Genomic DNA, 25,142 nt, shown 5'->3' with positions numbered 1-25,142 from the left:
GACAAGGGGATTTAACAGACGAAGGGTGAATATGACCCGAAAATAGAGTACAGGGAAAATATGGCCCTAAAGTTGGATGGGAAGGGTAAATATATCAAAAAGTATAACGAAGGGCAAATATAGCTTATTTATGAGAGTACTGGGGCAAACATGACCCTTTTCCGAAAAAAAATTAAGTTTATGACCTTTGTGGGACCTACATATTCAAAAGAAATTGCCAAGTCAGCATTTGTGATTGCCTTGCAAAATAGAAGGGCCTTATTGCAATTAAAAGATTGTTAAAATAAATTTGGGAATAAAACGATCGGTACATATTTGGAACCAGTTGGTTCTTTTCCCTCCATCTGATCAAGCTTCTCAAACAAGATGGTGTGAAAAAATAGATGCCTTGCAAAAGATTCTTTTTTGAGTTTGATAGATTTTTGGGTAAGTAATGTATTCCTTCAAACTTTGTTTTGTGATTATTTTGTGGGTGAAATTGAAAAAATAAGCTTCTCAAACTCTCATGGTGTGAAAAAAAAAAAAAAAAGATGCCTTGCAAAAGATTCTTGTTTTGAATTGATAGATTTCTGGGTAAGTAATGTATTCTTTCAAGTTTATTTTGTGGGTGAAATTGAAAAATGGGAGAACCATAAAAGTAGAAGATACACCAGAAAAGAGATTTGATAGTTGATGTCACACCCCCAACGAGGAGTATGACGGGCTCCGACCCATAGGCCGAAAACCACCTGACTTAACAGTTACTCTGAACATCACATACCATAACTCAAAGAACACCTGCACGCAGAAAAGACCCGACATAGAAATATCTGATCATTCAACACATATGTACATATGCGGACCGACAAGGTCGCCATAACATAACGCATATCATAAAGCCGGCAAGGCTAACGGTAAAGTATCCTGAGACCAAAACAATGCCAACATGACCATACACCATGCTTACATACCCCACTATGTCTGTGAGACTCTAAGAGTGTACATATGAACATATATTATACTAGCAGAAGAGTACCAAAAGATAGCAAGCTAATAACGTCTAAATCCACTCCTCAAAGAGAAAGTGTACACGGTCGTATGCAATATAATTTATCCAACTAAGAGTCGGGGTCGAACCCACAGAGAACAATATCCTAGGCGATTTAAGCAAGTAAGGAATTATCGCTTTCTACGCTAAGCCAAACACTTGATAATATTTTGATTTTTGATTGAAAAACTAACAAAGATAAAACTAACTAGAAAGCGGGTAAAATGATCAATGACCACAAGTATGGATACAAAGGAAATTACGCTCAAGTAACGATCCAATGTATTTCACGATTTTACAACTAAGAGCAGGTTTATGTTAATAGATAATGATTTCTAAAATCTCATTGAAAGTCTCCAACCAAATCAATGAATTTCACTCTAAGCTTTTCCAAGCCTTAGAGTGTGATATTAGGCACAATCAATTTAACCTCAAGTAACTATTCTATTCCTAGCTCAAGTTATTAGATGGGTTTAATGACCCAAATTCTTGTTAATTAATCTTTCCCAACTAGATTTCCTCTTCCGAGCTCAATCAAAGTAAATGTGCGAGTTTTAGGGTTAGCTAATCCCTTAAGAAACATTAAAGAACAAGATTAATTAAAGAAACAAAGACTCACTTCATTTGAAATAAAAATCATTCAATACATAAGCAAAACAAGAGTTTCAATCCAAACTTTAACAATATATTTCCGTAAACAAGGTTCAAGTATAGAAATGAAATACGACACACTTAAATATTCATTACAAAGCTAGAAATTAAAGAAATGAAGTAAAGGTTCAAGAAAGTGCTCAACCAAATCTTCAAATCTCCAACTTCAAAGTGTGGTGTAAACGCTAGCCTCCAAAACTTGTGTGTTTATGCCAAAGATGACAATATTTTCTCCCATGTCTTGTTTTTATAGTTCAACAACTTTCCCCCAATAAAAAGTGACGAAAATGACCTTCACATTTCAGATTTTCAGATTTGCATTTCCAGCCACTTTTTGCATTTTAGCCAATTTTCTCATTTTTTTCAATTTGACCTCTTTTTGACTTGTTTTTCACTTGATTTCTTTCCGACCACTTCTCAAGCATGTAAAACCTATAAAATGGAAGTAAATGATATTAAATGCACTATTTTCTCAATCAAACAAGTCAAAAGTCTAAGATTAAACAAGAAATAAGTTAGAAAATACCAACTTATCAAACCCCCAAACTTAAATTATTACTTGTCCTTAAGCAAATCAAAACTTACAATTCCCTTCTAAGGACTCAACTCAATAGTGCACCAATATTATACCAAGTCAAAAAGGTCCACTTTAAGTACAAAAACAAGACTTTGATTGGTACCAACAATTAATCCAAAACATATGAATCACCAACTTCTCAAAAACTCTTTTTTCTTTCAAGTGCTCAAATATCAAACTAATCAAAGTAGCAATCAAGTCATGACACTAAAGATTCAAAATTTGCCTCATTATCACAAAACAACTTTCTTTTGTTCATTTCTCTCAATTGGAAAATGGAAAAAATTCACAACTCAAATTCTCATGTGCTCTCACAATCAAAAGAGAATCCCAACTCACAAAATGCAATTTAAAACACAAATGGGATATCAAATGGAAAAAATTAACTCTCTCTCACACAAAGATGTTCAAATGCATACAAGTAGCACCATAAGCTTGCCCTTCATGTGTTTCTCCACTAACATAGACACATTTGGTTCAAAATCAATTAGGACTTAAAGGGTTGTAATGTAGGCTTTTGGTTAAGGTAGGGGCATAATTCGGAAATAGTGACTCAAAAACCTCCCTAAGCACTACAATTTTCAACAATCAAAGCATACTTCCTTTAAAACTTTTCCACCATTTTCTTCATCTTTTCATTTCATCACCTAGTCTCCCCATTATTCACAACTCTTTATTCTTCCTTCATTTTTCTTCATTCTTTTTGTTGTTGTTTGTTCTTTTCTTTTCTTTTTTTTCTCAAAATTTCAAGGAAGACCACTATTATTATTTTTTCTTTTTCATTTTCACCTTTCAAGCAACTTCCACATCATACTTTACCAACCATCACCCCTAAACTTAGGCTTTTAGCCTATGTTTGTACTTTCAACGCACTTAAGGAGGTAGGGTACCAAAAGATGGATCAATAAAGAGCGGGGTAAAGCTTGTAACATGGTTGTCAAAGAAAAGGTTAAAGGCTCAAAAGGGGTTGACTAGGGAAAATATGCAAGGGTAGGAAATTTAAGGCACAAAAGCGGTCCAAGGAAGGCCTAACATCATTTTTCAAACCAAATGTAGTCTAGGATTTCACCTTGAAACTCATTCCGGGCAAGTTCTAGACCACAAATAATGCAAAAGAATTCACAAATAAACCTCACCACACATGACACATGAAAACTCAAGTAGAATATGTATCCAAGAAACAATTGAAATAAATGAACTCAACAAGTCACTCATAGTCTAAAGAGACTAATTAGTGAAAGTAAGAGCCAAAAATTGAGTCTAAAAGTCATAACAAGAATCCTTACTTCAATCGTTTTGCTTTTTCAAAAATCAAGAATTCATATGCCAAGTTTTAAATGTGTTGGTACCAAGCAAGCCAAGATTGGCCAAGGAGCAAAAATCACAGCCCAACACCATTCCTACAACTAAGCTACAAAAAACTAAAAAAAAACTAGTAATAAAAAATTAAAAAAAAATCATACTAATATAAATGTCATTAACAAAATACCAAAATAAAATCAACTACCAAATTATCATCCATCATGACATGTCACACCCCATCACAAAAATATCTATCAAAATAAAGTCTCGCCCCCCAAGTTAAAAATGTTGCATTGCCCCTAATGCAACTACACAGTTAAAACCAAAGTTAGAAGTGACTCCCTGTTGCTATGGTAGCATCAGAAACTTCGTCCTCCATGACTTGATCCGTTCCTCATTGAATCTTCCAGGATGCTGAGTTCCAACACAATCAACAGCTCATAACAAAATTAGCTCCAATCATAGCAAAGAAGATTTCTTAACACTGCTAAATGCTTCATGAAGGACAAAGGAATGTTTAGAAATGAAAAAGACAAGCCTTAGAGGACTATACTATTTGCTGCCAAGTTTCAGCATCTCTGCAATTAACTTTTAGATTAATGCAGAGGTTGCATTGCACTAATCTCACCTTTCTTTTAACCTATACAGTAAGGTCCCATTTCACATGTCAATGTAATCATTTTGAGGTGTTCATGCTTCAATTTGAATCCCTGTGTCACTTAGTCTTGGGCATATTAGGATACTCCTTATTAGCCTAGACAGTTAACAAACAATTTCAATGTAACTTCAGTCAATGATCAAAGAAGAATTATATGCAGGGCACAGCGACTCAAGTATTCATACTCTTAGCAATTCAAGAACACCAAGTAAATAATCACAATACGCCATAGCTAGTTCAACACCTTAATTGAATTTAATGAAGCAACGGGATGAATACCAGCAGGCCTAGCTACACTTTGACGCCAAACTGGTGGTCTCTTTCAATAGTTGGAATGTATAGCTCAAGCAATCTGAATAAACACTTTAAAACCAGGCCGAACTACCCCAAAACTTACTCAACGTCAACTCCTAATAGCGTTCGGTTACTCAGACTTCACCAGCGAATCATTTTTTCTTTCAGACAATTTGTCGAGCAGTTTGTGTGCTTCACTTTAAACAAGTTCTTTGTGACAACGTAATAATTGAATTACCCTCCCAATTTAATGGGAATTATAGTTCAGTGAAGCACAATAACATTTTAATCAACCAACAACATCAGAATTTCACAATTTGAGCTCAAACTCCACATCAAAACGAACCACAAGGAAAAGAAAAAAAAAGTACTGCTAGCATAGATAAATTGAGGGTGGAGAGAGAGAAGAGAAGAGAGAAAGGTGGAGTGACATACCTTGCCGTGGCAGTGACGGGTGAATATCAGTGATGGTGAAGGGAGAAGAGGACGGGAGGTGCAGATACAAGAGTTGGGCGTGTTTGTGAAAGCAGAGGAAATAGCACTGGTGGGCTGTTGCTGTTTTAAGCAAAAGAACCCAAGTTTGGGAGTTTTAAGCCAAGTGTCACGTCCTTAGTCTTCAACTTAAGCGCGCAAGCACTTCGACAACTCGCGTTCACGTTCAGACAACTCGCGTCTTTAACTGTACAAGTCTGGCCTAGATTACTACACTCAAAATCGCTAAGAGAATAATAATTGAGAAAGACGAGAAATTCTTTAGAAGGAAGCTTTTTGTTATAGTAAACTTGTTGGATTTTTGCTTGATGGTTTTTACAAATGGATGCCCCTCTATTTATCTACTCATTAAAGGCGGTAGTATGCAAATAATAATTAATGTATAAGTCCCTACATATTTACAAAGAAGTCCCTACTCTAGAATTATCCACTAGGAATTTAATATCTAAGGTCTTTAGAAATCTTCTAAATAAGTCCATAAATATCTAGAGCATCTCCATAAGAATCTCCATAGCTCTAGAATCATCCAACACATGCTAGACTTTTTTTTTCTATGTAAGCATCCACATGGCAAAAATAGCTCCAAATGGCATTTAAGTGGCATGATGACGTGGCGGGTCATCACACAAGGCTGAAAAATAACCCCCAAGTGCCTATATTGCAATGCCAATGACCAAATTTTCTACACTTTTTTGCACTGTCCGTGGTTTGCACATGCACAGTGTTCCTTTTTTATGCAACTTCCCAACTCCTCTACCCTTTTAAAAGAAGTCCAAAACTTATGAAACTTGGTAGAATGATTAAAAATAATAAGAAAAACTTACCTAAAAATTAAAATTGCAAAATTAAACTAAAAATTAAGAAAATATGGGTTGCCTCCGATAGAGCACTGTATTTAACGTCGTGGCACGACGTGAGTTAACTTTACCACTTTTCCCTCCACTTCGAGGATATGAATTTTCGCCCCAACTTTGAACCAAGATTACGGTGATGCTCGTGGGGCGGTGGTAGGAAAGCAAAGAGGCCAACTCTCGGGTATCGCATTTTGCACTTTTTGGCCTTTAAGTGAGGCATGTCATTTTGTCTTCTTGGCATAGCAAACTTCAAAATGAAAACACTTTGTTCTTCATCTCCAAAATTCTCCATAGGCTCGGTTAGTTCAACTTCCATTTCACTAACCAAGCATAATGTTGAAAAATGGTTGGAATGCGGTCTAAGGCGCTCCATTTTCAAATTCGCTCCATTTTTTACATCCTCACCCACAAATGAACTAGATTCCTCAAAAATTATTTTGTGAACCTTTTTATTCAACTCTAGTATCATTTCCTCAACTTCGGCATCATTCACTATTTTTGGGTTGGTCGGTTGGCAATTCACCATTAGCTCATGAAAATCAATCTTGACCTTTTCTTCATTGGAAATCAACTCAAAACTACAATCCATGGCCCTTTGATATTGGCCATCACTTGCCTCAATCTTTGCATTCAATTCGGCCTCCAATTTCCGGATAGCAATTTCAAGTAGCTTCACTTCTTGACTTTGCTCAACATGTATTTTTAGAAATTCTTCCATCATCCGTGAAAAGCCTTCACGGTGATTCCCATAGACTTCAAGTTGTTGAGCTTGATTCATTAGCCACTCTTGGCTCACAATTTCTTCTTTGTCAAGTTTTTCTTCATGGTGAGAGTCATTCAAAGTTTGTGAAAATCCATCCATGGTGAGAAACACCTTTTGGATAGTTTGATCATCTCCATGTTGAACATCTTCCCACAATTTGGTCAAGACTTGCCCATATTTTCCATTCCTCCCCATTATGCTTTTCAAAATTTTCTCAACTTCTTCTTTTTGAGAATTGGAGATTTCTTCTTCAAAATTTTGCTCTTCTTCAAGTTGAACCACTTCCTCACTTCCATAACTCTCGTCATGGTCACAAAAATTTTTGGGCTCATCTTTTAGATTTTAAATCTCTTCTTCAACCAATTCATTTTGAGAAGTCGACACTTCCTTGACAATTGAGGAATTGGCATCCTCAAGTGAATCATTCATTCTTTTCATAGCTTCTCCATTTTCCGAAATGGATTATTGGACAAGTTTTCGCTCCTCCTCCATTTTAGCTTCCCAATCTAAGTATGTTTGGAGCATTGCCATGATGCCTTCAAATCCGGCACTTTGTCCTTCATTTGTCATGTCATTGTTCCTATCAAACTCAAAAGCATAACTAGTATTTTCGTTAGACCAACTTGGGGAGGGGGAGCAAAATAATTGGGACAATCACCCCAATGTCCACCTTGACCACCACATATATTACAAATATTCCCATCACAGGATTGAGACGGTGCACACATCTCTCTCCTGGGAACATTTTCATAATCTTGCCAAAAGTGGGGTCCTCCACAATATGGACATGGGTCATCAAAATATGGGTTGCAACCATCAAATCCATTTTCATTCCAAGATGCCATAGTGACACAAGTGACAAAAACAACTAAAAAAACAAAAACTAACACAAAGAAACACGAAAAATCACAAACACATATTCACAAGTTTGGACCAAAGCAAGTAAGCTTAAATCCCAAACCAACTCAAATAGGCGATTTAAGCAAGTAAGGAATTATCGCTTTCTACGCTAAGCCAAACACTTGATAATATTTTGATTTTTGATTTAACAACTAACAGAGATAAAACTAACTAGAAAGCGGGTAAAATGATCAATGACCACAAGTATGGATACAAAGAAAATTACGCTCAAGTAACGATCCAATGTATTTCACGATTTTACAACTAAGAAAGGGTTTATGTTAATAGATAATGATTTCTAAAATCTCATTGAAAGTCTTCCAACCGAATCAATGAATTTCACTCTAAGCTTTTCCAAGCCTTAGAGTGTGATATTAGGCACAATCAATCCTCAAGTAACTATCCTATTCCTAGCTCAAGTTATTAGATGGGTTTAATGACCCAAATTCTTGTTAATTAATCTTTCTCAACTAGATTTTCTCTTCCGAGCTCAATCAAAGTAAATGGGTGAGTCTTAGGGTTAGCTAATCCCTTAAGAAACATTAAAGAATAAGATTAATTAAAGAAACAAAGACTCACTTCATTAGAAATAAAAATCATTCAATACATAAGCAAAACAAGAGTTTCAATCCAAACTTTAACAATGTATACTTCTATAAACAAGGTTCAAGTATAAAAATGAAATACTACACACTTAAATATTCATTACAAAGCAAGAAATTAAAGAAATGAAGTAAAGGTTCAAGAAAGTGCTCAACCAAATCTTCAAATCTTCAACTTCAAAGTGTGATGTCCAGCCTCCAAAAACTTGTGTGTTTATGCCAAAGATGACAATATTTTCTCCCACGTCTTGTTTTTATAGTTCAACAACTTTCCCCCAATAAAAAGTGACGAAAATGGCCTTCACATTTCAGATTCGCATTTCCAGCCACTTTTTGCATTTTAGCCAATTTTCTCATTTTCTTCAATTTGACCTCTTTTTGACTTGTTTTTCACTTGATTTCTTTCCGATCACTTCTCAAGCATGTAAAACCTATAAAATGGAAGTAAATGGTATTAAATGCACTATTTTCTCAATCAAACAAGTCAAAAGTCTAAGATTAAACAAGAAATAAGTTGGAAAATACCAACTTATCACAAGCCCGGAGTAGTGGCACTTGCTGACACCACTGAGCTGGAAAATCCTACTGCGTCCGCTCCTCAATAACCCTGTCAGAGCCTACAACACGAAATGCAGCGTCCCGTATAATGGGACGTCGATATAAAAACGAGTATGTAAAAGCAATAACATAAGTGGGATGGAAATATAAATAGAGTAAAGGTAACCTGTCAGCTGAGAACGTACAATATGCCATGCATGAATCTTAAAAATCATATATAAGTAAGCACATATGTGTATGTGTATATCATATAAGTATTAGTGTTGCGGAATGTGCAGCCCGATCCATATATGTTAGTGTCAAGGATCGTACGGCACGATCCATAAATATAATATGTTAGTACCGAGGAACGTACGGCCCGATCCATAAATATGATATGTTAGTGCCGAGGAATGTACGACCCGATCCATAAATATGATATGTTAGTGCCGAGGAACGTACGGCCCGATCCATAAATATAATATGTTAGTGCCGAGGAACGTACGGCCCGATTTATAAATATAATATGTTATATACATATACATAATGTAAATAGCATGCATGAGAGCTCATATGAAAGCTACAACTTAATCGGAGTGACGTAAGGTCGGCAACCTCCGATTTATATTATGGAATTCGTGTCGAATCCAAAGAAATAACTTAACGATGATGAACATAATAATATACCAGGAATCAATCAAATAACTAAGACATTAAGAGTTGAGCTACATGACATAGGAATGGAGTGATTTTATTATGGAACGCTCATATTCATTGTCACACCCCTTTTTTTGGGTTTTGCGCGTAGGCACTCGGGTTTTTATTATTAAAGGGTTTTTTCATTTAAAGTGACGGTTTTGAAAAGGGATTATTTTATTTACGGAGTCGCCACCTGGAATTGAGTTTTGGTGTTCCAAGTCACCTTATGAATCCCTAATCAAAAGGAAATGACTCTTTTATTATGGTCCGCGAAAACAAAAGACCAGGTAAGGAATTCTGTTGACCGGGGAGAAGGTGTTAGGCATTCCCCGAGTCCCGTGGTTCTAGCACGGTCGCTTTATCGACTTATACTTAGCTTAAATTAATTTTGGATATATTATGTATCCGAGCCTTGATTTGCTCGTACTTTTATTGTTGAACTTTATTTGGTCTTAAACCGGATGCGTAACCGCATTCCGGATCTTTTAAGCGTCTCAAAATAAGATGCGTACCCGCATTCTTAATCGAAACAAGATTATTTATTAAAAACGAGTTGGCCAAGGTGCGTAACCGCATCCTTGAGTTCTTTAAGCGTCCCAAAATAAGATGCGTAACCGCATTCTTAATCGAGACAAACATTTTAAATCGTGCCTAAAGCTCGTCTAGCGTTGAAACCATTTATTTGTCTCTAAAATCCGAGACTTAATATTATTATTAAAAATTTCACTCTTTCGACAACAGGTTTTGAAACATGTTCGCAACCCATCTCGCTCCCTTATAATTGGTTTTACCACTCTTTTCTTTCCAATAGCAACGAGATTTGAGTTAATTCGCATCTCGTCTCGCTCATCTCACCACTTAATTAATTAACTGGGCCTTAAATGTTGATGTAGGCCCAAATCGTTATATTACTCAAACATATATACAAATATGGCGAAAAAATATTGAATAAAAAAAAAGTGACAAAGCTTGACCAAAATTAATTGAAACATGCTTGCTCGCTGCTAAGTGCTAACTTGAACGGAGACTAACGAAACATAATCAAAATTCCACGTCACTAAACAACCAAAATCAAATAGAATGGAGCAAACATTTATCATACTTTATTAAATTCAAGATAAGCTTTCTGTGCCAACTTCACACTATTAATTAATAGTAATAAACATCATATGTCTTCGCTAACTCAATAGCTAAACAGTAACGACATGAGAGACTATGAAATTAAACATATGAAGAAAACACATGAACTCAAAGATAATGGGGTAACAAATAGTCAACTTAGAAATCCTCAAACGAAAATATTAATCAAATGGGCATGACGATAACAGTGGTTAAACATCTAAGGACAAAGAGCAAACACATGACACAGGAACAAGGATTGAAATAATAAGATTAAACAAAAAAGATTGGACCTTTAATAGCTTTCAACAACTATGAACCCGTAATTTTGGATCGGAGCTCGATGACAAACCACGGACGGTGACCTCAACCTCTCGTTTGAATCTGCTGTTGAGTATTTCCAACGTGTAGGTGGGAGTAGTGATCTTTGAGTGGTTGTGAGGTGCATGCTTATGGTTACATGGCAATGATTATAGAGGGACAGTGAGGTTCTTATGTTTGTATTGTGAGTGTTTGGACTTTGGACAGCAGCTAGCTCCCTCTAATTCTCATAGCTGCTGCGTTTTTTTCTTGCTTCTCAAAAATGGAGTGAGCTCACGGTAGTTCTTCCTTAGCTGCTAGGTTCTTGTTCTCTGTTTTGGTTGCTGGGTATTGTGTCTTAGGTGTCTCTTTGCTCCTAGGTGCGGCTGAATATGATATCTCCCCCTTTTCTAAGGTTTTATCCAATTTATAATATGTAGGTAGGGTGTGAAAAATAATGAAAAGGCTTTTGGATCCATGGGCCTTGGAATGGTGCAGATGGATTTTTATAATGTAAAGGGAATTTGTTTTTTGTTCTTTTTTGTTATTTTAATAAAAAAATATATATCTATAAAGGATGCATGTGGCATATGTGTGTAGGTGAGGTATTTAAAATTGAGTGATCCCCACCCCTTTCCTTTTAATCGTTCTATGCGTGAAATAACATATGATTAACAAATGAGAACATAAAATATTATTCCTACTAAATTAAAATAGCAAGATTAAAATATGTACTTACTCTATATTTATTTATTAAAACTTTTAACTTGGAAATTAAACTAAAAATAGATAACACGTTTTCGAACATTTTTTTTCTTTTTGTACTAATAAAAATAAAATGAACTAAACATATATCCTAAACTGTGACTCTATTTTTGTGATTTTCGAATATTCAAATAAGACCTACTAAACAAAAATAAAACCAAATAAAATGTCCAAACCATATTTAAAGGAAAATTTAGATACTAGAAGGTGAAACACCCCGGGGAGGGTCAAAAATCACGTGTCTACATTCATACTCTAGTTGGATTCGTGCCAAGGAAAGAGAGAGAAACGAACACCTTACATACCTTATCCGTCAAGCCACCTCTTAAGGGATCCTTTATTTCGAGGCTCGCCCCTCACTTGAACCTATATGGCGAGAAATACATTTTTAATCATACCTTCATCATGCTTCCCATTAATTCACAAGTACTAGTTATCAAATACTAGTTTGTAGGGCTGGCCATAAAATACCGAAAATCGAATTACTGAACCAAACCGGCTATTTCGGTATTCGGTAATTTGGTTTTCGGTTCGGTTTTTGGGACTGAAAGTATAAAATTCGGTATTTCGGTTTCGGTATTTACAATTATACCGTTCGGTAATTCAGTAAATACCGAATACCGAAATTTTAACCAATAATTAATAAAGCCTAAAGGCCCATTTAATAAAATTGAACGCCCAGCCCAATAGCCATAGCCCATAGGCTAGGCCTACCCATCAGTTCACACTTAACAGTGTAAATCTAAAAATCCTAACAAGCTGGCACATTACCCATCTTTTAGTATATCAATTGCGAGATCTGTCAAGGGGTTTTTTTTTTTTTTTCCCCTGGAAAATGGTTCTGTATGCCAATTTTAATTAGGAATATTGATCAAAGTTTTTAGTCATGCGACCTTGCTATGCTGGAGTGAAAGTCTAATCATTATGACCTTTTTAGAAATTAAGATATGATTTTCTTTTGAATTTGTAGCAGTTTAATATTTATATATGAGAGATTTTTGTTACTCTCTGTGTTCCAATTTGTTCTTATGTCACTTGTTGCATAAATGCTTAGAAACACTTGCCTTTAAATTAGAAAGGCCATATAAATCACAGTGAAAGATCACCTAATTTCACTTTGAAAGCACAGAATACATGATACAGTGGGACTTCGATTTTAATACGGTATTACTGAATACCGTACCGAACTGAAGTTTGATTTACCGATTACCGAACCGAAGTTTGAAAGTTTGGTATTTGGTATATACTTTCAATTACCGAATTACCGAACCCGAACTTTGAAAATACCGAACCGAATACCAAACGCCCAGCCCCACTAGTTTGTGTTACGAAAATTTGGGCAGCATCTCCCCTATATTATCTACTTCCTCCAAATACCAAAACAACTCCCAAACAATACCAACAACATCAACACAATATTATCAAGATTCTATAAGATATACATGTACAATTACATCCAAACTATCTTCAATTCTCAATCCGTGCTCAACAACTCCAACACAACAATCCATAACCCTTATTCTCGTAAATATTCCTAAATCGATATTAAGAAAGAGAAATTCATACCTTATCCTTGCTAGAATAGGAAGATCTTCAAGATTTACTTTGCTTCCAAGCCAACTCCAACACAAAACGAAACTATAATCGCGACTACACGTTGTCCGGACCTCGATTAATACTCCGTAACTTGAAATTACTCAAAATCCTCACTTTATTATGATATATAGGCTCTCATATGTTTGATGAGATTTCTAGAGCATTTGGGAAATTTTTGTGAGGAAAAAATGGGGTTTTGCCCTTTATATAGTGTGCCAAAGTCGGTGGCACTGTAGCAGTGCGCCCTGCTCTGCCCGCCTAACTTGTAACATCCGTAATTCTCTACTCCAATGTCGTATCGATGCACGGTTTATTGAGTTGGAAACTAGACTCGACGAACTTCACTTTAGGCTTTTGAAACACCTTAAAACTCCTAATATACTAGGAGATATACCCCTCCAAAGTTGACTAAAAATCTGCCCAAAATTCTGCCAACTTTTTTTCCAAATTTTTTTCAACAGATTTATTTTCTTCGATTTGCTTGGTCCCGGAACCTTTAGGCACTTGCTTGACACTTATTAAGAGTATTCATTAACCTTATAAGGGTTCCATGACCTCTCCGAGCTTACTTTAATTTACTTACGACGCAAACGACGAGAAAATTTTTCGACGTGTAACAGTTGACGTAGGAGATTTGCGTATTAAAACATAGGAGATATTAGTAGAAGCACAGGAGATTTGTGTATTTAAGTTGTAGATAAACAAGATAAGAGATTTGATTATTGAAGCAAGAGATTTGTGTATTTCAACGCAGGAGATATAAGGTCAAAACACAAGAGATTTGGGTGTTGAAGTAGAAGATGAACAAGAAAAGAGATCTAATGACTTAAGCAAGAGATTTATGTTAACACATAGATCTTTTTTATAAGATGCAAGATATTGGTATTAATTAATTTTTTATTATTTTGCAGGTGATCATCTATAAATAACAATGGGTAATATGATTATTTACATTGAGTTTGAACTCAAGGAGGATGGGAAGAGAATAGAAAAAACAAGTGCAATAAGTTGTGAAAGTGGTGAAATACAGGTTTCTTGTGGGAAATAATGAGTGTAACGTGATCCAAGATAATTATAGTCCTATTTTTGTGGAAGAAAAACAACCAATTGATAAGTTTGCTGAACTTCACTTGGAGCAGAATGTGATTCAAGAGCATTCTGTAGCCTCTTGTTTGCTAGCTCCTACACATTTAAACGAACATGAGCTTCATGTGCGTGGTGATATAGATTGTTTGATTAATCTGGAGCATAAAACATGTACAAAGTTTTTCAGATGGATAAGCTCCCGTATGAGCACGCGATAGCAGTTTTGAAACTAACCCCAGGCCAAGACATATGGGAGGAGATATATAAATTGTGTGATTCTAAGTACTTGAATGAGACGTTAAAAAAAGCTTCGGATAGAATAATTTGTCCTATTCCTCGTCCAAAAACATGGATGAGACCATCAGAGGAAAAAAGAATGGTTCATCATCCTTCCATAAAATTGTCTAAAGGTCGCAAGAGAGAGAATCGTGTTCCTTCGGCCTGGTGAGAATCCAAAGAGGATGAAGCAACGAAGAAGTTGTTCAATATGCAGGCAAACGGGTCACTATAAGACGAAGTGTCCTAGAAGATAACTAATGATACATTGTAATTTGAAGACTGATCTCTTTTGTGGAATAGATCTTTTGTGGTTTACTTATTTCTTATGTTATAAGGATTTACTTATTTCTTATGTTATAAGGATTCTATCTCTTTTGTTATATGATTTTGATCTCTTGCGGCATGGTTATAGATCTCTTTTGGTCTAGATCTCTTGCAGTTTAATGTTTTATCTCTTATGTTATAAAGATTCAATCTCTTTTGTGGACTATATGTTTTATCTGTTTTATCTCTTATGTTATAGATCGCATTTTACAAACTTTATTATTTCTGAATTAAAGCTCAACTTATAGTCTAGCACTTCTTAATCTCTCGTGCAATAGATTATGTTTTTGGGTAATCATTTGTAATAACTATCAACTTACAATCTTAATCTCTTATGGACATGCAATAATATCTTGCGGCAGGATTATAGATCTCTCAGGACCATGGTTCAGATCTCTTGCGTTATATTTAGTCATCGCATTTTATGAACTTTATTTTTTCTTGATTCAAGCTCAACTTATAATCTAACACTTCTTAATCTCTCATGAAATAATAAACGGGATTATGTTTTTGGGTGATCATTCGTAGTAACTATCAACTTACAATCTTAATCTCTTATAGACATGCAATAATCTCTTGCGAAGTTAACACTTCAAGGAATTTTATAAGGCAACAACTGTAGATATAAATATATAATTGTAACTAGTGAGTAAAATATATTGAGAATGGAAGTAGTTAGATCTTGCTTGGAATGAAGTATTAATTTTGATTGTGATTTATTCTCACATGGGCCGAGAAAAGTCTGTGTTGGCGCACAAGTTGCTACACTAACTTGCAATTTATTTCTTTCATTAAAACACAGAAGTTAGAAAAATAAAATTTTATCATGTCATGAAAAGCTTTGTTTTATTTTATATATAATACATTGGAGTTTGTTCTCGCAAGAAATGGGGAAAACAAGGCTCGGAAATACCTAAATGATCATTTATTAATAGCTCAATTGTATTAGGGTTAATTAATGTATTTTTTTTATTTCACATGGATTAGGTGCTGTTGTTGAAGTGACTTGCAAAGCTGGCGACAAGAAAATTGTGAGCTATGGTACCACTAAGATCAATGGCAAATTTAGCATCACAGTTAAAGGATTTGAATATCGCAAATACGGAGGAAAGGCTTGCAAGGCTAAACTTCACAATGCTCCAAAGGATTCAACATGTAACATTCCTACAAACCTTCATTGGGGAATAAAGGGTGCTAACCTCAAAGTAAAGTCAAAGAATCGTTATGAAGTTGTACTCTATGCAAAACCATTTGCTTATGGCTCTAAGACACCTTATGCGAAATGCCAAAAGCCCAAGCCTACACCTGCTCCATACTATTATAAATCTCCTCCACCTCCATCACCGACTTATGTTTATAAGTCACCACCTCCACCAACCCCGGCATACGTTTACAAATCTCCACCACCACCTACTTATTATTACAAGTCTCCACCACCACCGACTAAGTCTCCATTGCCTGCTTATTATTACAAGTCTCCACCTCCACCATTACCAAAACCTGCACCCGTATACTATTATAAATCACAACCACCCCCATCACCATCGCCTCCACCTCCTTACTATTACAAATCTCTGCCACCACCAACTAAGTCTCCACCACCTCCTTATTACTACAAGTCTCCACCTCCACCATCACCAAAACCAGCACCTCCGTATACTATTATAAATCACCACCACCCCCGTCACCACCACCTCCTCCACCATTACTACAAATCTCCTCCTCCACCATCCCCATCACCACCACCACCCTACTACCACTACAACATAAGGCATTTATAGCTACGGAATTTAAGCTACGAATTTAAAAATTGTAGCTATTACCTAGTAATAGCCACAAAAAATAGAATTTCATGGCTACCTACAATTTCGTAAAATTTCTTAGCCACGAAAGTTAGATTGTCAAAGCTAATACCTCATTTTTGCTATAATTGCTAACAATCGTGGCAAAAACTATCTAAATAGCTACAACTTTATTGCTACAATAAAAATTTGTAGCTGATTATAAGTTTTTGCCACGGGATAAAAGTTATTGTAGCAATAGTAACCTTTTAGCCACAAAAAATTATTTGTGACAAACTATTGTAGCTAAATAAATATTTTTGCTTCCGGTTCTAAAATGTTGTGGCAATAGTTAAATGATATAGCCACATATTTTTTGCTATAATAAAATTTTGTAGCTAATCATATGTTTTTGTCACGCAATAAAAGTTATTGTAGCAATAGTAAGTTTTTAGCCACAGTATGTTGTTTCAAACAAAATATTTGAAGCTAATTATATAAATATGTTTGCTTCAACTTATATAAAATTGTGGCAATAATTAAATGATATTGCCACATATCTTTTGCTATAATAAAATTTCGTAGCTAATTATTAATATTTGCCACGAGTTGAAACTAACTGTGGTAATAGTAACCTTTTAGCCACAATAAATTAGTGTATTAGTGATGTCGTTAAGTAATGTTAATGCTTGATCAACCAATACATGATAGTTACAATAAATAGAAGTGTATTGATGGTATTCTTATGTAATATTATTGATTGGTCAGCTTATAATTGATAACTACATTAAGTAGAAGTGCATCAGTGGTACTTTAAGAAATGGGGAAATTTCGATTATGTACAATCCAGTATACAAAATTACATTTGCGTAGTCATATTTTTAAATTACACCCGCATAGCCATTTTTTCACGGTATACAACATTTTACAATAATATATAACTTCATACACCTACTGTAGACAATGTATCAACCTTGTATAAAATTGTATAATAATGTATAAGAGGTGTTTATACATACTTTTACACTAGTATACAAACTTATACAAGAGGTGTTTAATGTTTATACATGAGAGGGGTTTATACATAATGTATAAGAGGTGTTTATACACACTCCTACCATATAAAAATGTATAATAGTGTCTAAGAGGTGTTTATAAATACTTTACCGAAATCCTAGATTTGGCGACGACACAGCCACCGGCGACGGCGATGATAAGATTCCTTTATCAATAAGCAGAAAGTGCATAGTCACCGGCAACGGCGATGGCAACAGTGTTCAAACCGGCGACGACGCTACTTCTCATCTCACATGATATAACAATCACCGGCCAAGGCGTACCCAATTACCTCGTCGCTTCCTTCTTCTCCATCGCTGCCACCGATCCAACTTCGTCTCCATCGCTGCCACCGATGGCTAGCTCAGGTAAAAAAATAAACATGAACTAATCCTGATAAATATTTTCGTCAAATTGTCACACTATGTTATTCTCCCTTAAGAAATATTATAGATTGAATAGCCTATACATCAATAATTATAGTAAGTAGAAGTACATTCGTGATATCGTTATCAAAATATTACTGATAGATCCACTTAGACGTTGATAGTTAAACTAACTGAAGTGTATTAGTGACATTATTAAGAAATATTATGGGGTGACTAACTTATAAATTGATAATTACAATAAATAGAAGTGTATTAGTAATATCGTTAAGTAATGTTAGTGGTTGATTAGCTTATATTTTGATAGTTATACTAAGTAGAAGCGTATTAGTGGCATCTTTATGAAATATTATTGATTAATTATGTCAATAATTACAGTAAGTAGAAGGGTATATATCCTTAACATAATGTTACTGACTAACTAACTTGTAAATTAACAATTACACTATGTAGAAGTGTATATATCCTTAACATAATGTTACTGACTAACTTATAAATTGACAATTACACTGAGTAGAAGTCTATTCATGATAACGTTAAGTAATGTTAGTGATTGATTAGCCTATATTTTGATAATTATACTAAGTAGAAGTATATTCGTGGTATCTTTAAGAAAAAATATTAATTGACAATCATATACACATCAATATTTACAGTAAGTAGAAGTGTATTTGTGATATCCTTAATTTTTTTTTTTAAAAAAAAAAAACTAATATCCTAAACAAAATGTAATGATTGATTAGCTTATAAATAGCCAATTGCACTAACTGACGTTTATTAGTGACATACTAACTAATAAATTGATAATTACACTAAATAGAAGTGTATTAGTGATATTGTTAAATGTCATACTATGTGTTGATAATTAATACATTTTTTATTAATGTTGGAAATTTCTTTACACAATTTGCAACAATTGAACTCAATTTTTATTATTTCATCTTTCCCTCTAATTTTTCCCCCAACATTAGCGTTTCCCTCTAATTTTTTCCCCAACATTAGCAATTCCCTCCTGAAAATTTTAAACAAGTTGAAATAAGCTAAAAGCTCTCGTATCCCTCATAATTCAAGAACCACCATAGCCGCTACCCTCATTTGGTGTTCCGTCTCTCACTCACCTCTTTGAGATCTATATTTTCTCTCTATAATATATTACTCTCTTTTCTAGGGTTTTGGATTTTGGTTTTAGTTAGGGATCTGAGTTATGAAAATATATCGAAAATAGGTGCAAAATGATTCAAGTCTAGTTGATCTAATTGTTTGCTGGAGTATTTTATATCTTTAATTTTTCGTTCAGAAAATACTGTCAATTAGAAGATTCCTTCAGTAGTGAGTTTTGAGTGAAGCATTAAGGTTTTAATTGGTAATATTTCTTCTAGTAAATAAACATGCAGAGTTGTAATCAATTGTAGAGCATTCAAGAAATAAGACAATTTTTCCACTTTCATGCTTGTTAACCTAGAAGGCAGCGGTGGAGTAGCCCAGAAAGTTGTTGTCACGTGGACTGAGAAGTCGAGGGTTTTATGAAAACAACCTCTTGCGGAGAGGCAAGGTAAGGCTGCGTACAATGGACCCTTGTGGTCCGGCTCTTTCCCGAACTCCGCGCATAGCGGGAGCTTAGTGCATCGTGCTGCCCTTTTTATGCTTGTTAACCTACCATCGCCTCTGCTAACTTTATTTTCAGTTTTGATTATTTGGTTTTTTTGTATTGCAATATAGTTTGTCAAGCTTGTTTCATGAAGCTGAATTCACGCTAACAGGTCTGTAACTAGGTTGAAATGTTTTTTCTTAGCTCTAATGGTTTGTGCAAATCTATTTGGTGACCTTCTATGTTTCACTTCTCTTCGATGGTGAGGTTTCTGAAATTTTAGGGTTTATTTGGTTTATTACTGTCTGCAGTTGGGAATTTTTATTTACTTTATGAGCCTTTCAATACTCACAATTTTATACGATTTTAAATTCAATTTACCATGTGCATCTCATTTGGCAGTCCAATTATCTATTGTTCACTACTATACAGTCCAATATTAGCCTTAAATATTGGTTGGGATTCTTGAATAAAAGCAGAAGCACTTGAAACGTGGAAAGCATGAGCTTCTTGATTTTCTCACACGGTTTAAGGCAGAAACACTTGAATGTGGAAAACACGAGCTTCTTGATTTTCTCACACGGTTTAAGGCAGAAACACTTGAAATGTGGAAAACACGAGCTTCTTGATTTTCTCGCACGGTGTAAGGCAGAAGCACTTGGCTACTCTTGTAAACAAGTTAAGAAACAATACTAAAAGGAAACTTCAAAATTTTGAAACATATGCCCATCGTTTTGTCTTATTTGAAATTGTGATCTAGTTTGTTACCTTTGTGATTTACATATAGTATTTTGTACTAGTTGTATATAACATCAGTTTTTGAAAATACCTATAAGAAAATATTTTTGCACTTTTGTATTTGAAATTCCTGGTCTGTTTGATTGACTACTTCTTTTTGTGGTATCCTTTCTTCTGCTTAGTTGGCTTCAGATGGAAAGCTACAAGGAAGGAACATTTCAAGTTTATGGAACTTGCGCTTCAGATGGAAAGCTACAAGGAAGGAACATTTCAAGTTTATGGAACTTGCTTTAGAATAGGTATAGACCTCTTATATTGTTGATATAGTATATGTTTGTGTATGTTTTAGGTTGATGAGTCTCTGAGTAAACGAAGGCTATAAGTTTAACTGCTGAACGACAATACAAGTTTAAGGCTATAGTTAGCATCTGTTAGTTTTCTTTTTTAAAGCGTTCTATTTTCTTGATATGTGTCTACATATTCTGCTTACAGGTATGAATTGTTTATAAAAGCTTTCAATTATATTTTGGAAATATGGACTAGATATACAAGCAATTGATGAAGAGAAACAGGCATCCCTTCGGTGGGAGGTGCATCAAGGGATAGAGCGCAAGTAAGAGGATTTTGATTTAGGTAATAACTTAACTTTGTTACTTAGCACCCCTTTTGGTAGATGGGGTTGAAGAGATTTATATGATCAGTAAAAAGAATGTTAAAGAAAAAAGATAGCAAGCTTTTTAAGATGTTATGTTGTGTTGGTCAACTGTTACAAGTTCAACTGGAGTTTTGGGAAATTAAGTTACTCTTTATGACAGACTTAATATGCACGGTGTTGCATTTCCATCTTGTCTTGTTTTTATCTTGGTGTTTGTTGGGTCTGGTGGCAGTGTTGTACCTGAGGACCTTTCAGCGACACAATAACTAAAGACAAGGGTCTATCGGAAACAACTTCCCTATCTTTTAAGGTTGGGATAAAACTGCGTACAACCTACCCTCCGCAGACCCCCACTAGTTGAAATACACCAGATTTGTTGTTGTTTGTTGGGCCTTGTTTGTGTTCTAATTGGTTCTTTTACATTTATCATAGACAAGTACTTTAGCCGAACTCAGTTTCTTTTCAATAATTGGTGTTGTTGTATACCTAGTGTTTTAATTAGATTGTTGTTAGTTTAAAGTTGGTTTAAAAAAAGAGATATTACATGATATGTGGCTCTCTTTTTTCAACCGCAAAAGTGTTTGTGAGTTGGTCAAACTTGTTATGAAGACGGCTCTCTATTTGTTCTGTTTTATTGCAGTAGCTGTAAGAACATAAGTAGTTACAACCACTGTTGACTTCACCTTGCTTATGGTATTTGTACTTGGTGCTTTGTCTTAAAGGTGCAGAATCCGTTGTGTTAGCTCTTCCCCTCAACAACAAGTTCAACATTTCAGTCTTTTGAGACAATTTACTATTGGCTCTCAACATATCATAGGAAGGACTTTCTCCACGTGAGAGCTTATTTACCTCAGAAACATGTTATTGGATATGCATTGGAGCACCTCTTGGATTTTCACTTCAACGTCCTCGTTGATGATTATCACTATCTAACCTCATGTTAGCTTGTTTTTTCTTCTAACTTTATTGTGTTTGTTATAGAAGAGTTATGTTATGCAGATGCTATAAGTTTTAGCTATACAATTGTGTATCTGGAATTTATTTTGGCAAACTTTAGATGTCAATTTGAATGAAATAAGTTATTTCCAAATCTTTATTATGTTGCTAGTTTCCAATATTATGTGCATCAGTGCGTGATTATTCGAAAAATTTGAAAGTATGTGTTAAAAGCAATGGATTTGTGGCGGAAACTTTGGCCATTACTAACAAATCAAATTTTTTGTTACCAAAATGCAATATAATGAAAAATTTAGCTCCAATTATTGTGTCGGTTATAGCTATGAAAAATTGAATTCGTAGCTAAACTTAGCTTTTAAAAGCATAGCTACAAGTCATTTTTGTGGCAAATATTTCAATTCACAACTATGAATTTTTTAGTTTGTAGCTAAATACAAGTATTGCCACGGAACTAAACTATAGAAATAGCCACAAAAATTGAATTTGCATGGCAAACACTTTTGCTACAAATACAATACCTCGTAGCTACAATTTGGAGATAGCTACAAATTTTGTTCGTTGTGGCAAAAGAATAAAATCACTTGCTATAATTTTATTTTTCGTGGCAAGAACTTTTTACCATCACAGCTACAACACAAAAAATCCCATAGCTATATGTATTAGTCCTTAGCCACGGATCATGTAAAGTCCGTAGCTAACTTTTAGCCACGCTACATATTGCTCCGAAAGCTACGGAACAAAAATTTGTGGCTAAAGTGTTTAGCCACAAAAATTTTCATATTTAGCTACAAAGTATTCTGTAGCCACAGATACTCTGTGTTGTAGTGTACTATCACTCTCCACCTCCACCAGTAAAATCTCCCCCTCCTCCCTATTACTACAGCTCACCTCCTCCACCAGTATATATTTACGCTTCGCCACCACCTCCAGTCCACTTCTAAGAGCATTTAGGAGTTCAGACATTCGCCACAATCAATCAAGTGAGTAGCTATTTGAATTGTGATTCTTTTTTTTCATATGTGATCAGCTTTTTTGCTTCTTTTCTTAGAACTAAGCCTCTAATCTTCGAGTCCGGAGCCAAAAGGTATAAAAATACACGGTATAAACTAAAAGGGGGCGGTCAAAAATTTATATACCAAAAGGGATATAACGTGGATCAGCCCACGTTATACCCCAACTTTTTTTTTTCATTTGTCAGATCCACCAAACCGAAAAAAAAAAAAAAAAAAAAAATTTACGTATAACGTGGACGGATCCACTTTTTACAAAATATATTTGTAAAACGTGGTACTGACCACGTTATACCTTTCATTAGAGTACCTTGCAATCCAGATCTTCAGATTTTTGGAGACCATCTTATTTGAAAAGTGTCTAAGTATTTCGTATGCTTTCTGGAAAGCATGTCACTCTACAAGTCCGCCAAACTGCTACAGTGTTGCTTTCCTTATTGCACCAGTTTAATCATGGATACATCAGATTTCTTCTTCTATTTCTAGTGTGGACTCCTACTACTATGTTTTATTTGGATTGTGAACTTGATAGTGACACCTGATGATTCCTATACCTTATGACAGGCAAAAGTTTTTCATTATGGTTCCATAAGCCTGATTACGGAGCCATGCAAATCAGCCCATATTGCAGCTGCAACAGCTGCGAAAGATGCTGGTGTGATCTTGTCATATGATCCCAATTTGAGGCTTCAATTGTGGCCATCTGCAGAAAGTGCTAGAGAAGGAATCCTTAGCATATGGGAAACTGCTGATATAATTAAGGTACTATTTTCCCAGTGTGCTATGTGAAATCTTACTTGTTAATGGCGATATAATTAATCTTGCAAGAGAGTCGGACTGAAAAGTCTGAACTTTCATATGAAATGTTACCTCTGATGTTTCAGCTACTTGTTATCACCAGATAAGTGAAGAAGAGATTTCATTTTTGACACAAGGAGAAGATCCTTATGATGATAATGTTGTTCGGAAGTTATACCATCCAAACCTCAAGTTACTCCTCGTCACAGAAGGCTCAGAAGGTTGCCGATATTACACTAAGGTGAGCTTCTAAGATGTGGAAAATTTCTTGTTATTTAAATTTTTTAACTATGCTGCCTGCCTGTTTGTTCTTTTAGGGCAAATTGCATGATTGCAACTGCATCTCACTCTACACAAATTAATGTGTGTAAGCTAATGATAATGTAACCCTTTATCACGAAGTTAAGAATATGTCTGTATTTGTTCCTTTATCACGAAGTTAAGAAAGGTATAACGTGGTCAGTACCACGTTTTACAAATATATTTTGTAAAACGTGGATCCGTCCACGTTATACGTAAAAAAAAAAAAAAATCGGTTTGGTGAATCTGACAAATGAAAAAAAAAAGTTGGGGTATAACGTGGGCTGATCCACGTTATACCCCTTTTGGTATATAAATTTTTGGCCGCCCCCTTTTAGTTTATACCGTGTTTTTTTATACCCTTTTGGCTCCGGACTCTCTAATCTTCTATTTGTTGTTTCTTTTCAGATTTTAATTTGAAACACAAAATAAATGGTGGCTTCTGGAGGGAAAGATTCAAACGTCAATGGAACAAAGCAATTAATTTATGGAATAAGATATTCAATTTTTCAATTGAAGGATTGATTATTCCTGACATGAACCAGTTTGCTTCTACTTCTCTTTTGGCCTTCTTGCACATTGTTCTCTTAGTGCGTTCACGTGAACGTATCTAAGCTTTGATGCTTCCTAGAGTTTGTTTCTTCGTAATTTATTGTTGTATTGAGGATATTGTGTCCTCATTTATTCATTCCTATTAATTGTTTTATCTTGTTCTTGTAATACTTTCGTGTACTTTAATTGTGCACAAATCAATAAGAAGATCAATTTCGTTATATTTACTTCTCTTTTTTTTTTTTTGGTTGGCTAGCTATTTTCCTCTGCACACATGTTACAAACAAATTAGTCTTCTCCATATATACACAAACAAAATGAAAATGAAAATACCAACAATTATTTTAAGATCTCTAATAGTTTTAATGTAGGAGTTCAACACCAATATAAGTAAAACATACTTCTCGTGTAATTTCCACAATGCATTGAGTACCTCTTTTTCTTTAAGAATGCAATAGGAAAAGATGTGTACGAATATATGTATGTAAGATGCAAA

At 34.9% G+C, this 25,142-nt stretch overlaps 2 protein-coding genes and 1 long non-coding RNA gene across 3 annotated transcripts; all 3 read left to right on the top strand.

Annotated features, from left to right (window-relative positions):
• The first annotated feature begins 14,067 nt into the window (after positions 1-14,067).
• On the top strand, positions 14,068-16,606 carry LOC132039354 (extensin-2-like). Its single transcript, XM_059429850.1, has 3 exons — positions 14,068-14,166; positions 14,276-14,393; positions 15,813-16,606. The coding sequence occupies exons 1-3, from the start codon at positions 14,068-14,070 to the stop codon at positions 16,604-16,606; spliced, it is 1,011 nt and encodes a 336-aa protein (XP_059285833.1).
• Positions 16,607-22,819: 6,213 nt separating this feature from the next.
• On the top strand, positions 22,820-24,867 carry LOC132040419 (uncharacterized). Its single transcript, XR_009410682.1, has 2 exons — positions 22,820-22,966; positions 24,503-24,867. It is a non-coding gene; the product is annotated as an uncharacterized LOC132040419 (long non-coding RNA).
• LOC132040902 (probable fructokinase-6, chloroplastic) lies at positions 23,371-24,062 on the top strand. The gene is made up of 3 exons (XM_059431591.1): positions 23,371-23,481; positions 23,561-23,758; positions 23,898-24,062. Exons 1-3 carry the CDS (start codon positions 23,371-23,373, stop codon positions 24,045-24,047), a joined length of 459 nt encoding a protein of 152 aa, XP_059287574.1. The 3' UTR covers positions 24,048-24,062.
• Positions 24,868-25,142: the final 275 nt, after the last annotated feature.

This window comes from Lycium ferocissimum, chromosome 12 (assembly GCF_029784015.1).
Source record: "Lycium ferocissimum isolate CSIRO_LF1 chromosome 12, AGI_CSIRO_Lferr_CH_V1, whole genome shotgun sequence".
Classification (NCBI taxonomy): domain Eukaryota; kingdom Viridiplantae; phylum Streptophyta; class Magnoliopsida; order Solanales; family Solanaceae; genus Lycium; species Lycium ferocissimum.
This window is presented reverse-complemented; position numbering and strand designations above follow the sequence as displayed.